General features: G+C 53.4%; 1 protein-coding gene and 1 long non-coding RNA gene across 3 annotated transcripts; one reads left to right on the top strand and one right to left on the bottom strand.

Annotated features, from left to right (window-relative positions):
• Nucleotides 1–365: 365 nt before the first annotated feature.
• LOC146300971 (uncharacterized) lies at nt 366–3127 on the bottom strand. 2 transcript variants are annotated; one of them, XR_014767203.1, is made up of 5 exons: nt 2746–3127; nt 1615–1743; nt 1327–1384; nt 979–1093; nt 366–891 (listed from the first exon to the last, which is right to left on the bottom strand). It is a non-coding gene; the product is annotated as an uncharacterized LOC146300971 (long non-coding RNA). The 2 variants fall into 2 exon arrangements; XR_014767202.1 differs by having other exon boundaries at nt 366–1093; nt 2746–3122.
• Nucleotides 3128–4464: 1337 nt separating this feature from the next.
• On the top strand, nt 4465–15717 carry LOC146300970 (E3 ubiquitin-protein ligase RNF19A-like). The gene is made up of 9 exons (XM_084708452.1): nt 4465–5159; nt 9085–9293; nt 9453–9597; nt 9962–10124; nt 11553–11667; nt 12129–12290; nt 12432–12645; nt 12798–12938; nt 13076–15717. The coding sequence occupies exons 1-9, from the start codon at nt 4543–4545 to the stop codon at nt 13905–13907; spliced, it is 2598 nt and encodes an 865-aa protein (XP_084564578.1). The 5' UTR covers nt 4465–4542; the 3' UTR covers nt 13908–15717.
• The last annotated feature ends 38 nt before the right edge of the window (nt 15718–15755 follow it).

Here is a 15755-nt window from a genome sequence, read left to right as displayed (position 1 = left end):
ACAACCAGCACCAGCAAAACAAAGCCTTTAGACTTCTCTTAGGTTCCCTCATGAGCCAATGTCTACAGCCTGGCAAGGGAGTCAGACTCTCCAAGCCTGGACGCTGTGTTTTATTAGAACAGCAGGCACTTCCAATGTCTCACCAAGACTCCAACACAAACATTTCCAGACCTACAACCTCCTTGTTTAAGCTGGACTCGACCTTAGCATACTTTAGCACTGATGCGCAGCACATGACCAATTCGGAGGAACTTTTCAAGAGGTCATCGAGCTCGGACTGTAGCATGTTTATTGTTGGTGTTTGTTCATGGCCCATGGAGAGATTTGGGATAAACATATTTTGTCTTCACAGTTTGATAGCTGTATGAGAGGACATAGCTGCGTGGTGCGGGAATTCTGTTATTTGTCTTGGTTCACCAAGATGGTTCACCTCAGGCTCTCTGCCCAGGGATGGACAATAAGCACAGCCAGCTAGCTATTTACAGTCTAAAAATGCCTTATAAAGACAGACCCTCACAGAAGAGTCTTATCTTGATCACCATCTTCCCAAACTCTCACCACCTTTGTTTTCCAAGCGTTTTTTTTATATTCCACCCTCCTCCGTCTGGAACCGTTTCATTTTCTCATAAAAAACCCCTGAGCTGCAGTACAAGGCAGGGAGCTCTTTAAGTGTGAGGTGAATCATGTGCAGCAGAAAGAACCATAAAGTAGCAGCTTTCTTGCAGCAACACAACAGTGCTCTGCCTAGTCTGTTGTGCTGACCTGCATCTTTTGAGTGTATAAAAGCCTCAGCTTACCCCAGATTCCTCATGTCACGTGATGCCTTCTCAGTCTGCTGCCTCTCACTTGTCTGGGCCTGATATTCAATCTCTATTCAGAGAAGCTGGCTCGCTTGATGGGGAATTAACAGGAAGTCAAAACGAAAGAAATGAGTCAGACTGGTTGATGTGAGACTAGTGGTAAAAGGGACACTCTTACTCTCCTCGCATGGTGCCTCGTCACCCCTCCATTTTAGAAGACACTGGAAGGTTGTTCATGTAATCCTCTCTAGGGTGGATGCAACACGTCTGTCTGCCCTGTCTGTGCCACATATCTGGGAAGAGTTGTGCAATTGCATATTTCAAAGCAAACTATTTAGTTTTAACTGTGTTTTGGAAGGAGTTGAAAAGATTGTTCACTCTACTGTATGTGTGATATCCATTATTTCAGTGACGGGGCTAATGTGTGTCTGTGCATTCTCAAAAAACTACATTCATTTTATAACATCTGTCTTATAGTCTTACAGTCTCGCCACTGGTTCTTCAAATCATAAAAGCTATGACTTACTTTTATAGTGAAAGTGTTTGGAGAGTGAAGGAAGACTTTATGATTGTTTGTCTGGTTGCTATGGACACAGAATACAGAGTCTGGGTTAGCACTGGGTTTCAGTTCTGATTCATGAAGGGGAATTACAACAATTATGTGTGTGTGTGTTTCATGACAGGGAGCTCTATCATCTTATGTCTTCCGACCTATTAAATACAGAGCAGTAGCTTTTTTAATATCTATTTGAATCTTGGTTGGTTGTGAAGGTGTTGAATGTCGAGGACTCTGTCTGTGATGCAAAATACTTGCTCTGTTTAGAAGTCTGCCAGGAATTGACTACGCTCATCTGCTGTGTGCAGGTGTTAGTGATCAAATACCTCACAGTGACTGCGCTTCCCGTTCTCAGACAGAAGGCGGGCGAGATGGAGGTACATCTGCCTGGATGCGAGGGAAGAGAAAATGGGAGCTGTAAATTCAGTGAGTCTTGTGTGTCAGCAATTTGTCGACACCAGCATATTTCTTTTCCATGTGAGAGAACATGTGTTTGATGTGTTTTGAGCAGCTTCTCCCAACAAAATTATTCAATATATATTCAAAGGTGCTGTATATATCCTTTGTGTGTGTATATATATATATATGTTGCTCAAACAATTTAAACAATATTATAGATAGATCTTCTGATTAAATGGACTGTGCAGAGGACTCTGCACGTTAACATCTATTGACTGACATGACTTTCTTTAACTTCAAATTCCATGAAGCCAGGCAGTATCCTAATGTATCCCCTATCTCTAACAGTTATGAGAAGCATGTGAGCATATTCCCATATTGTCTGTATGGGAATGAACACATTTTCATTTCCAACGTCCTTTCCAATGACCTTTTTCAGTTCGAAAGTGATTAATCAATCTGTCAAATGTATCCAGCTGACAAATCTCAAAATAAATCGTGATTTAACATGTCTACGTTTGTACATGAACAGAGTCTCGCGAGATATGGAAAAACAGTTTCGAATAGTCAACGCGACCAATGAACAACGGGTGAGCTTGAGCTGTTGATCAGAGCGGATGAAGGTGGGACCGCCGACCGAAAAGAAGTATATTGGAAAATGTGAAAGTGACGAGACAGCTTTTACCAGTTTTATTTGATCAGGACCAGGATGTAAAGAGAAGGCTTTGATTTTTTGATATATCTCAAGACAAGTAGTTTTGCACTTGCTAATAGGTACGTTCACTGCGTTTCTATGTTGGTTGACTCCTAATAATTCCAACCCAGTTGCTAGCGAGCTAACGTCTCGTTAGCACGCAAACGAGCTAGCGAGAGCTAGGTAGGTAGCTATTGCCTGCTGTGTGAGTTAGCTAGTGCTAGCTTAGTCTATTCGCTGGAATCAAAGATGACTATATAAACACATTATAATGTGTCGCTTTTGTAAATTGTTACCTGATTTTGCTAGCGTTTGTACTTCATTAGCAACCTTTCGCATTTAGCTATCTTAGATTGCGACAGAACGTGATGCGTTTATTTTTGTTTAACGTTCCATGGAATGTTTATGTTCCAGGAAATACTCAGTCTCAGAACTAACTAGTAGTCTACTTGCAGTTCACCCACTGTTGATCACTCGGCTGCCAGTTGCTAACTCGCTATCTATCTAAATTTCTGATGGGTCGTGTTGCATCTATACATTTATACCTCTGACTTCATTGGGTTGGAGAACGATAGTTAGCGTTAGTTAGCCAAGTTATTGTTTTTCGCAGCTAGCTAACGTAGTATGCTCGGGCTAACCTCTGTAATAGAAAGGTAGCTCTAAGACTGAGCCTGGAATTAACGCATTTACCCGCTTTTTATAATTCCTCACGTATGTATCATAATTATAGCCAACGTCATACTGTAAGATTTAGAATATGCCCAACCAGCCATTATATTTGGATAACATTTAAACGTTTTTAAGTCGTCTATTGTGACAAATGTTTGCTTTGCCCACCTTCTGTGGAGACCATCACTTGGTGGTGTGACACCTGACAATATGCATCCAAGTGTGTATCTAATCTCTTAACGTTAACTTGAATATTGTGTGTGTGTTTGCAGACTTAAAAGCGTATACACCAGGCTAGCTCAATATGAAACTAACATACAATTGCGTGCATACCGGGAGCTTATGAGACCTAGTCTGTAATGAGTCAGTTAAATTGCATACCATTAACTTACTTCCTATCACCTTGGTCAGTCAGACCTTGATAGTCAGCTGTGATACCATGGAAGCATAACACAAACACATGGGCTGTCAGTGGTACAAGGTTGTCTAACTCCTTGCTTGGTTGTCAAGCAAACTGCACATAATCTTTAAGGTTAGCTATCTGGAGACCACCTGCCCTGTCTCATGACAAGATAATTAGTCAATGGGCTATGACAAACCTTAACAACACACAAAATAATGGATTAGTAGTCAGAGGTGTGTGTGTGTGATAGTAAGTAAATGTGTTTACATTGGTGGCCTTGGTTTGCAGGCTGTTGTTTACAGGGAGACTTTGTTTATTCACAATAGCCGGCTAAGTGTTTTTATTCACATCTCTGGACCTCTGCCAGTCCGAGTGACGAATGAGAGCTTCTGCTCTTGAGCTCTTCTCTCCACGGTGGCATTCCTCTCCTTGTGGGCAGACGTCATTGTTACATGAGCGTTCAATCTGAGAGCAGATGTTTTCCCTGGCAGGGAGACTGACAGCAGTCTCCGAACACAGCTGTTTGGAGCAGCAAGGAGATGGTGTTCTAACGTGTCTGATCAAATCAAGTCAACATAACCTCTTTCAGCTGGTGGGAGTGTTTGGGCTTTCTGTCTGATGGCAAATTGGGTTATTTGGGTGTATGAACAACCTTTTGAACTCACTCAACTTGGACAACTTTCCAATGGACAACAGTAGGTTAACTGTGTGTACGTTTTTAAAGTTACTGGTCTGACAGATGTTCTCCCCCCTCATCCCCCCCCCCCCCCTCTCTCTTCTCCCACTCAGGTATTGAGGTGTCGAAGCCCCACATTGAGAGGGGCTAGCTGGCTGATATGATTGATTCACCGGAAGAAGCCACCATGTCTTAAACCGTGCCCCGCCCGCGGAAAACCTGTCCCCCCACCCCGGACCCCCACCCCCCTCCCCCGTCCACCCCCCTCTCCCCCTCCCAGGCCTGGCCCTCCCTGTCCATGTGAGGGGCGTGGCCGGTTCCCCTCTACCCCTCTCTGGAGGAGACATGAGTCTCCAGAAGCACCAGCAGATGGGTTCGGACAGGGACCTCCAGTCCACCGCCTCCTCCATCAGCCTTCCCTCGGTCAAGAAGGCCCCCAAGAAGAGGCGCCTGTCCCTGGCCGCCTTCTTCCGACGGCGCCGCGAGCCCAAGCGCAAGTCCCGCGAGCTCCACGTCGGGCTGGGAGGGGTGGACGGCATCGCCAGCATAGAGAGCATCCACTCTGAGATGTGCAACGACAAGAACTCCGCCTTCTCCGTGGCGGGGGCGGCCTCCACCTCCTCGGGAGGCTCCTCCGTCGCCGGCGGCCCCTCCTCCCCTCCCTCCTCGGGGCTGCTGGAGTGCCCCCTGTGCCTTCTGCGTCACTCCAGGGACTGCTTCCCGGACATCATGACGTGCCACCACCGCTCGTGCGCCGACTGCCTGCGCCAGTACCTGCGCATCGAGATCTCCGAGAGCCGCATCAACATCTGCTGCCCCGAGTGCTCGGAGCGCTTCAACCCCCACGACATCCGCATGATCCTGGCCGACCACGCCCTCATGGAGAAGTACGAGGAGTTCATGCTGCGCCGCTGGCTGGTGGCCGACCCCGACTGCCGCTGGTGCCCCGCCCCCGACTGCGGGTGAGAATTGGGTGCAGCACACACAGTCTCACAGACACACACACACATCACAGAAAATGGGTGGGCAGCCCTAGCTAGCTGTCTGGGCCTCTGGTCCAGCTCTGTGGACAGCCCTAGCTAGCCGTCTGGGCCTCTTTGTCCAGCTATGTGGACAGCCCTAACTAGCCGTCTGGGCCTTTGGTCTGGGCCTTTGGTCCAGCTCTGTGGACAGCCCTAGCTAGCTGTCTGGGCCTCTGCTGCAGTGGAACAAAAGTGTGGCGTCTGGCCGGCGGTCTGCTGACACCAGCGTTTGGGCCCATTGTGCTTTCATAAGTAGAATAGGGTTGGAGCCCAGCCTGGGTCACGTGACCAGAGGGGTGGGAGAGGAGAGGAGGATGGCACTGCCAGGGCCAAGAGTGGTGGCACAGAAGAGAACATGCTGCTGATTGGTGCCTTGGAGTCGCTAGGACAACAACAGGCCCTAACTGAAGCCCAGTCTCATAGGATCACTGTGTGTCTGGATGTCAGAGTGACACTGACACACAGCTGATTCCCTTTCTTTTATGGATTGCCAGTCTATTTACTAGGGCTCTGTTGGTAAGGTAAATGGTACAGCCAATTTGTAGAGCCATTAGCAGTAATGTGATATTGTGGAGGGTTCTGTGTGTGTAATACACGTGTAATACACCACACATGGATTATCATGGTTAGGATTGGTTAGAGGATAAGAGGTAGGGGAGGAGCCCCTTCTTTAGGACCCTGCCACAGCCCCCAGTCTCAGCCCCCAGTCTCAGCCCCCAGTCTCAGCCCCCAGTCTCAGCCCCCAGTCTCAGCCCCCAGTCTCAGCCCCCAGTCTCAGCCCCCAGTCTCAGCCCCCAGCCCCCAGTCTCAGCCCCCAGTCTCAGCCTCAGCCCCCAGCCCCCAGTCTCAGCCCCCAGTCTCAGCCCCCAGTCTCAGCCCCCAGCCCCCAGTCTCAGCCCCCGGTCTCAGCCCCCGGTCTCAGCCCCCGGTCTCAGCCCCCAGTCTCAGCCCCCGGTCTCAGCCCCCAGTCTCAGCCCTCCGCCCCCTGTCCCAGCCCCCTGTACCAGCCCCCAGTCCCAGCCCCCTGTACCATCCCCCAGTCTCAGCCCCCTGTCCCAGCCCCCAGTCTCAGCCCCTTGGTGCAGCCCTGTGTTCCACACCCCAGCTGAGTCACTATCACCACCAGTCAGGGACTCCGAGGCCAGGCGGCCTTGCTGGCTGATCCTGGGGGAAAGACTTTATTTACTCTACCTAAGCTCCACCCCCTGCTAGAGCAAATATTAGCTTGGCCACGAAAGATGGCCTTTCTGGCTCCAGCCTAGTACGCAGCAGATACCTGGTAGGAACAGATGGACTGCCATTGACTTGTGGGGGGGAGTAGGGGGGGAGAGGAGGAGGGGAGAGGAGGAGGGGAGAGGAGGAGAGAGGAGGAGAGAGGAGGAGGGTAGAGGAGGAGGGTAGAGGAGGAGGGGAGAGGAGGAGGGGAGAGGAGGAGGAGGAGGAGGAGGAGAGAGGAGGAGAGAGGAGGAGGAGGGTAGAGGAGGAGGGTAGAGGAGGAGGGGAGAGGAGGAGGGGAGAGGAGGAGGAGGGGAGAGGAGGAGGAGGAGAGAGGAGGAGGAGGAGGAGGAGAGAGGAGGAGGGGGGTGGAGGAGGAGGAGGAGGAGAGAGGAGGAGGGGGGTAGAGGAGGAGGGTAGAGGAGGAGGGTAGAGGAGGAGGGTAGAGGAGGAGGGTAGAGGAGGAGGGTAGAGGAGGAGGGTAGAGGAGGAGGGGAGAGGAGGAGGGGAGAGGAGGACGAGATAGGAGGAGAGGAGAGTGGCCAGGATAGGGTGGAGGGTGTTCCATCAGGAGGGTAGGAGGTAAGAAGGGAGTAGTGAGAGAAGGAGAGGTGAGAGAAGGAGAGGTGATGTGCATGGAGGGAGGCGGGCAGATGCCTGATCTGCTGTTGCCGTGTTAACGTTATTGTTGACGGCCGGGCTTGACCAGGGCCAGAGTCCAGACCAGGACCAGTGTGTTCTGGGTAAACATGACCTCAACCCCCCTACGCAGGAGATGTACATCTAGTCTCTCTCTCTCTCTCTCTCTCTCTCTCTCTCTCTCTCTCTCTCTCTCTCTCTCTCTCTCTCTCTCTCTCTCTCTCTCTCTCTCTCTCTCTCTCTCTCTCTCTCTCTCTCTCTCTCTCTCTCTCTCTCTCTCTCTCTGTCTCTGTCTCTGTCTCTGTCTCTGTCTCTGTCTCTGTCTCTGTCTCTCTGTGTCTCTCTCTGTCTCTGTGTCTCTCTGTGTGTCTCTGTCTGTCTCTCTCTCTCTCTGTGTCTCTCTCTCTCTCTGTCTCTCTCTCTCTCTCTGTCTGTCTGTCTCTCTCTCTCTCTCTCTCTCTCTCTCTCTCTCTGTGTCTCTGTCTCTCTCTCTCTCTCTGTGTCTCTGTCTCTGTGTCTGTACTGTGGCCTGATGTGTCCCTCCCTGGTCAGTAATTCCCGGGCCATGCAGGGCTGTGGATAGCTGACTAATTCCATTCCTGAGTGACTGCCTGCTGGCCCACCGCCACTGAGCCACACTGCTGCTGCAGTGCAGGGAAGTACGGACGGACAGAGGGAGGGAGGGAGGGAGGGAGAGCGTGTGTGTGTGAGAGAGAATTTGTGTGTGCGTGAGAGAGTGTGCGCGAGAGTGTGTCTGTGTGTGAGAGGTCGGATGCCAAGACTCGTTAGCTGTCTGATCATCTTGATGGTGATGAACTTGAGCTCCTCGCCTCGGGCCTTGTTCACGTGTGGCCGGCTCCACTCGGGAGTGTTGTCGGCAGTCATTTCCTTTTATTCCAGGAATTGTTTGCGATACTAAAACTCGTAAAGACGTGTCTAACTCCTCTTCCTCTGTGCGCTCTCGCTCCGTGTCTGTGTCCCGTTCCCAAAGAACAGCCGTTCAACACGTCGCCAGGCCAGCGGGCCGTGTTTGAGACGCGACTGAAGGTTTATGACCTCCGTCTGCACGGTCTTGGCGTTCCTTGTCTCCGGGTCACCTGGCCTCCCCCACCTGTTAATGTTAGTCTTTCATTATGACTCACTGTTCCGATGGCTAGCACACCAGGCTTGGCTAGGAGGGTCCCTTGGATAGCCTGGACAGTTTTGTGTTGTCTCGGGCTAGGAGTGGTCTGTTGTAGCGCAGCCTAGTTTTGTGTTGGCGACGAGTGCTGCGTTGGTTGCCAGGAGAGTTTTCTTGGCCTACGTATCTCATATATCACTGTAAAACAATGGCCAGTAGACAGAGACAGCCCACACAAACTGATGGGAACTCCAGGCCAGACCCAGTCCTTGTAAAACCCTCGACCCTGTCCCTGGTCGAATGCGAGACCTGGCCCAGACCATGGTACAACCCCAGAGCAGGCCTGAGGCCCAGAGCCTGTAACCAGCCTCCTGGCCTCCCCGATCCCCCCCCCCCTGGGGTCCATTAGTCCAGTCTGCAGTGTGTATCAGCTAGGACACGGATGCTATCAAGCTGCAGAGTTTTTTTTCCTGGATCATGTTAGGATTCCGCACCCTGACCCTGGAACAGTCAACTGGGGCGAGACCTCGTCTGGTCTTTGAGAGGGATTTGGAGGGAGTAGAGAGGGAGATGTGGGGGAGGAAAGGGAGGCAGGCTGGGAGCGGTGAACAGTGTGGGATCAACTGGGGCAGATTGGAACCCTGGATTCATCCTCCCTGATAGGAGGAGGGCAGGGCTCTGCGAGGACACTGGAAGTACAGGATTGATTCTCTGGCTGATGGAGGAGGATTTGGCAGAAGGAGACACTGGAGGGAGGGAGGGCCAGATAGAGATAGAGTCCGTTAGATCTAGGGTGGCTGTCTGGGCCTCCCCCCCCCTCTTTACCTCCCCCATCTCCTGAACCCTCCCACCGAAACGGCGCCCCCTAACGCCCCTGCTCGTGGTTCGCAGGTATGCGGTGATCGCCTTCGGCTGCGCCAGCTGCCCCAAGCTGACGTGCGGGCGGGAGGGCTGCGGCACCGAGTTCTGCTACCACTGCAAGCAGCTGTGGCACCCCAACCAGACGTGCGACGCGGCGCGCCAGCAGCGGGCGCAGAGCCTGCGGCTGAGGACCGCGCGCTCCTCCTCCCTCAGCTACAGCCAGGAGAGCGGCGCCGCAGGTACGCGGGGAACGCCCACACGCGCGCTCGCGCGCACCTCAGTCGCTTCCACTCGCTTCTTCCAGACACACACACACACACACACTAGTCTGGCGACACTTGGCTGTGTTTTCGCTCACGGTGTTTCTCCCCTCTGCTCCGCCGCGCCCCCCCCCCCAGCTGATGACATCAAGCCCTGTCCGCGCTGCGCCGCGTACATCATCAAGATGAACGACGGCAGCTGCAATCACATGACCTGCGCCGTCTGCGGCTGCGAGTTCTGTTGGCTCTGCATGAAGGAGATCTCGGATCTGCACTACCTGAGGTGAGACACACACACACACTTGCGCTACACACACGCCACACACACGCTACACACACGCCACACACGCATCTGTCAGAGCATTCAGCTTTTACAGTAGCAGTAGGATGACAGGGAAATGGAAAGGAAATGGGAAAAAAGCATTTTTTTATTGGCTGCTCCATTTGGAAACTTCCAGTTCACATCCAGTCTGTCAACATGGTCAGGATGTGCTCTTCCCTCGCCGTCTCTTCACCCACGCTCTCTCTCCTCTCCTCCCCCAACCTCTCTCCTCTCCTCCCCCAACCTCTCTCCTCTCCTCCCCCATCCTCCCCTCTCCTCCCCCACCCTCTCTCTCTCCCCTCCTCCCCCACCCTCTCTCCTCCAGTCCGTCAGGGTGTACCTTCTGGGGCAAGAAGCCGTGGAGCCGGAAGAAGAAGATCCTGTGGCAGCTGGGCACGCTGGTGGGCGCCCCCGTGGGCATCGCCCTCATCGCAGGCATCGCCATCCCCGCCATGATCATCGGCATCCCGGTGTACGTGGGCCGGAAGGTGAGGCCACGCGTGGATCTGGTGGTCGTACAGTTGCAATGCGAGAGTCTGGTTTCCGTTTTGAACTGGTTGCCACTACAGTATCTCGAGTGAACACCACTCGTAACACCGACTGCAACACTATAACACATTACTCAACAAAAAATGTTTCCCCCTCATGACAGTCATTACTCACAGAGCCGTGGTAAATATGAAAGAGGAACAATAAAACCAAGGTCCTCTGCCAGAAAGTTTTCTAAATTCCCCCGGAGAGCCTGCCAAGATGGAGGCTGAGCCAGAGCCATGTTCTCTCCTCCTCTCCCCCACCTTCTGCTACTGCTACTGCAACACTGTCTGCTTAGAGCAGCGTTCATCACTGCAACACTGTCTGCTTAGAGCAGCGTTCATTACTGCAACACTGTCTGCTTAGAGCAGCGTTCATCACTGCAACACTGTCTGCTTAGAGCAGCGTTCATTACTGCAACACTGTCTGCTTAGAGCAGCGTTCATTACTGCAACACTGTCTGCTTAGAGCAGCGTTCATCACTGCAACACTGTCTGCTTAGAGCAGCGTTCATCACTGCAACACTGTCTGCTTAGAGCAGCGTTCATTACTGCAACACTCTGGTTAGAGTAGCGTTCATTACTGCAACACTGTCTGCTTAGAGCAGCATTCATTACTGCAACACTGTCTGCTTAGAGCAGCGTTCATTACTGCAACACTGTCTGCTTAGAGCAGCGTTCATTACTGCAACACTGTCTGCTTAGAGCAGCGTTCATTACTGCAACACTGTCTGCTTAGAGCAGCGTTCATTACTGCAACACTGTCTGCTTAGAGCAGCGTTCATTACTGCAACACTGGTTAGAGTAGCGTTCATTACTGCAACTGCCTGGTTAGAGCACCATTTATTACTGCAACAGTGTCTGGTTAGAGTAGTGTTAATTTCTGCTGCACTGTCTGGTTAGAGTAGCGTTCATAACTGCAACACTATCGGGTTTGAGTACCGTTCATTATTTGCTTATTGCAACACTGTCTGGTAGTCAGGTGGCTGAGCGGTTAGGAAATTGGGTTAGTAATCTGAAGGTCGCCAGTACGATTCCTGGCCGAGCCGAATGACGTTGTGTCCTTGAGCAAGACACCCTACTTGCCACGGGGGAATGTCCCTGTACTTACTGTAAGTCGCTCTGGATAAGAGCGTCTGCTAAATGACTAAATGTAAATGGTAAGAGTAGCGTTCACCACTGCAACACTATCTGGTTAGAGTTGCTTACTGCAACACTGTCTGCAGTGCTGTCTGGTTGCAGTAGCGTTCACTACTGCAACACTATCTGCAGTGGTCTGGTTAGAGTAGTGTTCAATACTTCAAAACGTTCTGGGTAGAAGAGAGTTCACTATTGCAACAAGGTCACCCCCCCTGACCCTGTCTCCTCTCCCCCCGACTGGTTCAGATCCATAACCGCTACGAGGGTAAGGATATCTCCAACCACAAGAGGAACCTGGTGATCGCTGGGGGCGTGACCCTGTCAGTCATCGTGTCTCCAGTGGTGGCAGCCGTCACCGTGGGTGAGTGTTCCCCCCCTCTCTACCTACCTCTCTCTTTTCCTCCCTTTCTCTTTCCAGCTCTCTCTCTCTCTCTCTCTCTCTCTCTCTCTCTCTCACTCTTACACTCTCTCTCTTCCCCTTCCTCTCCATCATGCCAACTCCTACTGCAGTCCCTGAGAGCAAGGTCAACAAATAATGGGCAGGCATAAACCTTGACTTCCTGTCCGTTTATCGACTTATCCCGGTGTGACTGTTCCTCCTTCTCCTTCTTCTCTCCTGCGTACTCGTGGTCTGGTCTTATGTAAAGCTGTTTGTTTTCACATTCGATTCTGCTCGAAGGGTCATTTCACCTCAGGAGACGCCACCTTGCCGAGCTGTCCTGTACAACGGTGACCTCTGCTGGATGTGTCTGGTCACTGCAGGAAATGTTCCGCGTGTGCGTGTCCTTATGTATTTCCGCGTGGGTGTGTGTGTGTGCACAGGCGTGGGCGTGCCCATCATGCTGGCGTACGTGTACGGGGTGGTGCCCATCTCCCTGTGCCGCAGCGGGGGGTGCGGCGTGTCGGCGGGCAACGGCAAGGGCGTGCGGATCGAGTTTGACGACGAGAACGACATGAACGCCGGCAGCGGGGCGGCGGCCACAGGTGCGTGAGCGCCGCTGGCTCCGCCCACCCTTAAGGGGGAACTACACAAATACGACATCATGTTTTTTTTAACATGAGAATGGTGATCCTGGGTCCTCACCTCGTTTCCTTCCTTCCCTCACCTCCTCTCTCCTCCTCCAGACTCCACCTCCGTGGTGGACTCCAGGAACAACCCCAGCCTGGGGGAGGGCAGCGTGTGCGGCCTGACGGGCAGCCTCAGCGCCAGCGGCAGTCACATGGAGCGCCTGGGCACCATGAGGGACAACCTGAGTGAGAACGCCAGCACCATGGCCCTGGCCGGGGCCAGCATCACCGGCAGCCTGTCAGGCAGCGCCATGGTCAACTACCTGCACAGGTGTGTGCGCGCGCGCGTGTGTGTGTGAGCGAGCACGAACCAGTGCCACCAGAAGACGACGACGTGACAAACTCCGCCACCCGTTTGTTCCGTCATCGATGGTGTATGTGATGACATCATCCCCCCCTCCCCCTCCCCCTCCTCCTCTCCAGGCTGGAGGTGCAGGCGGACGTCCAGAAGGAGCGCTGCAGCCTCAGCGGGGAGTCGGCCACCGTCAGCCTGGGGACCATCAGCGACAACGCCAGCACCAAAGCCATGGCCGGGTCCATCCTCAACTACCTGCCCCTGGACAGGTGAGCACAGCACGCGGCACCGAAAACACCCCCTCACTCACTCTCTCTCTCTCTCTCTCTGACACAAACACACACACACGCGAGGCGTCACTCAGCTCACACACTGACCGACCCCCCCCCCCCACTCCCGTGTCCAGGGACGGCACCAGCATGGAGGTCCAGGTGGACATCGAGTCCAAGCCCGTCAAGCTCCGGCACCACAGCGGCAGCAGCAGCCTGGAGGACGCGGGCAGCAACGCGGGCCGCTGCTCGGCCTGGAGCTGCCCCTCCGGCTGCCCCGCCGCCGAGGGCAGGGCCCCACCCTCCGCCTCCTCCACCCCGGCAGCCCGCGGCTCCAAGGAACCCTGCGCCTCGGGGAAGAAGAGCAAGGGCAAGCTGCGGAGGAGGAGCGGAGGAGGGGGAGGAACTGGAGGAGGGGGAGGAGGCACCAAGATCAACGAGACCAGGGAGGACATGGACGCCCAGCTGCTGGAGCAGCGCAGCACCAGCTCCGAGCTGGAGTCGCCCTCCCTCAGCGGCAGCCTGCCCTCCGTGGCCGACTCCCACTCGTCGCAGCTGTCCGAGTTCAGCTGCGGCGACCTGGAGAGCGCCAAGACCTCCTGCGGCCACGCCGCCGTCGCCGCCGGAGGAGACTACCACGCCCGCTTCGCCGCCGTCAGCCCCCTGACCGAGGTGGAGAACGACCGGCTGGAGAGCTGCCCCGCCCGGCACTGCCGCTCCCCCGGCCCGCTCCCGCCCCACTCCCCGGCCTCCTCGGCGGCGTCCCCGGCGCCCGGCGCCGGTCCGGACGCGGCGTCCTCGCCCTGCTGCCGGACGGAGGACAACGTGAGCCTGGTGGGTCCCGCCGAGACGGACTCCTGCTCGGACGAGCTGCTGAAGGAGCCCAACAACAACAACAGCAGCAGCCAGGCCCTGTCCACATGCGGCGGCGGCGGCATCAAGAACCCCTGCATCCAGACTGAGATCTAACACCCACAAAGTGCTGCTCCACGGACTCTCCACGTCAGTCTCCCACTTGTCCCCCCCCCCCCCCCCCTTCCCCACTAACCGAGCGGCCCCACCACAGCTTCGGAAGTTCAACCTGGCGTCTTCGGGGCTTCATCCCGGAGGGGAGATGGCTAATATAGTGTTTGTCAGAGAGCGGACGTCGTCTGTGTCCGCTGACAGGGACTGTCGATGTGTTCTGTGTGAAACCAGAGAGTATCCTCCTTGCAGACATGCCTGTTTTGGTGGTAGGATGATGAATGCAGGTGTTTCCTCCCGAGAGCTCACATTCCCACACCTTCAACTCTTTTGTATTCCTCCAGCTGGCTACAGTCCTCTATGAACCTCGGTGGGTGAAGAAAACCACTGTGCCACAACTACATTACCCATAGTTCACTCGGGCTCTTCAGTGAGGATATAGCACCATGCAGGAGTCCTAAACTCTTTAAAATTCTGTGGAACTTAATAGGGACCAGGCAATATTGTTCTTTTTTTTTGTTTTGTTTTTTGCCCAAATGAAATTTCAAAAATCGTCGGCCACTTTTGTTCAGTTAAAATGTGTTTTATTTCTGGATGTTTGGAAAGGAACCTGTGGGGATCCAGGAGTCTTGGTTGTATTATATGGATCTATTAGGTATTCTGTGGGAGTGTAGGAAAATTCTCCTGGGGGGATTGGTCCCCAGTCTGAAAAGGAAGGGTGGGGGCGGAGGTGTGTGTAGCTGACCAGTGCTGGGAGCTGCCCTCACGCCCCGCTAGAAAGACTTGTCTCCAGGACGCTATGCGGGGGTAGGGGAGATGGGTCGTGTTTAGTTATTTTGATAACCAATGAGGTTGGTCAATTCTGTGAAATTGGTTCAAAGTTTTTTTTTGTTTTTTTTTGTCTTTGACGTTCGGTTCTGGAGACGTTGAGTTCAGTCGGAGGGTTCTGACCGCTGAATCCAACCAGAACTTTGATATCTGTGTTAACTCATGGTGCCTTGGGGAAAAAGAAGCTGTTTCAGTCAGTGTCCGTCGGTGTCTTCAAGACTTCAAGCTAATGATTTCAGAATGTCTGTGTGTCCGTGGCAGGTGTTCGCTCATACACTGTGGTAGACATGATAAATCAATACTTTTTCAATTGCCTACCAAAGACAGCACTCAGGCTCTTGTTAACGTAAATCCTGTCAACCCGTTGATGTCCGACCGCCATCTTGAGACTCAGTAATGGTGCATCGTCGCCCCTCCCCTTGCGAGGGGGGACGGGGGGGAAAACACCCAGGAATCCACAGACTGCTGTTTTTGTACATGCTTTATTACAAATGCTACGCAATGAACCGAGGGCCCAGAGGGGGCCTAGGCACCTGCACTGTTAACCTCAGAATTCCATGGATTATCGTACTGCAATGCACAGCGAGCGGGGATGCACACGGCTCGCGTTCCCAGTCCTCCTCTGTGTTTCCCACGTATGTCCTCTGTCGTCGTTCAGTGCTGCTGTGTGGTGGGTGGCGGTCCGGGGGACGGGGCCACAGGGCCACGCTCCGCAGGGACGGGGCCACGCTCCGCAGGGACGGGGCCACGCTCCGCAGTCGTCCTTCACCTCGGGGTGTTGTCGTTTTTTGGTTTCTGCTTTGGTTTCGTTGTCGAGGTTCTTCTCCACCAAGCCCAGTTTCTGTACTCCCACTTTGAACACTAGTGCCAGGCATACATTTGTAATTCGTGCAGAAACAACATTAAGGTATTTGTATATTTGTTTGCTAATTTGCTTTACAATATGCGTGTAAATGCATATCGGAAATTAAAAAATGAGCTATACAAATTTGTTTGGGTCGTGTCTGGTTTGACAAGTTTGTGTAC

The sequence above is a fragment of the Hypomesus nipponensis genome, chromosome 2 (genome assembly GCF_054491055.1).
Source record: "Hypomesus nipponensis isolate SF chromosome 2, ASM5449105v1, whole genome shotgun sequence".
Classification (NCBI taxonomy): domain Eukaryota; kingdom Metazoa; phylum Chordata; class Actinopteri; order Osmeriformes; family Osmeridae; genus Hypomesus; species Hypomesus nipponensis.
The sequence above is the reverse complement of the archived record's forward strand: the minus strand, read 5'-3'. Positions and strand labels throughout refer to the sequence as shown.

Bases quoted from the DNA above. Each gene is read 5' to 3' on its own strand.
- LOC146300970 (XM_084708452.1), top strand. From the start codon at position 4,543: ATGAGTCTCCAGAAGCACCAGCAGATGGGTTCGGACAGGGACCTCCAG. The intron at 9,598-9,961 runs GTGAGACACACA...TCTCTCCTCCAG, and splicing joins TCGGATCTGCACTACCTGAG to TCCGTCAGGGTGTACCTTCT. The intron at 12,291-12,431 runs GTGCGTGAGCGC...CTCCTCCTCCAG, and splicing joins CAGCGGGGCGGCGGCCACAG to ACTCCACCTCCGTGGTGGAC.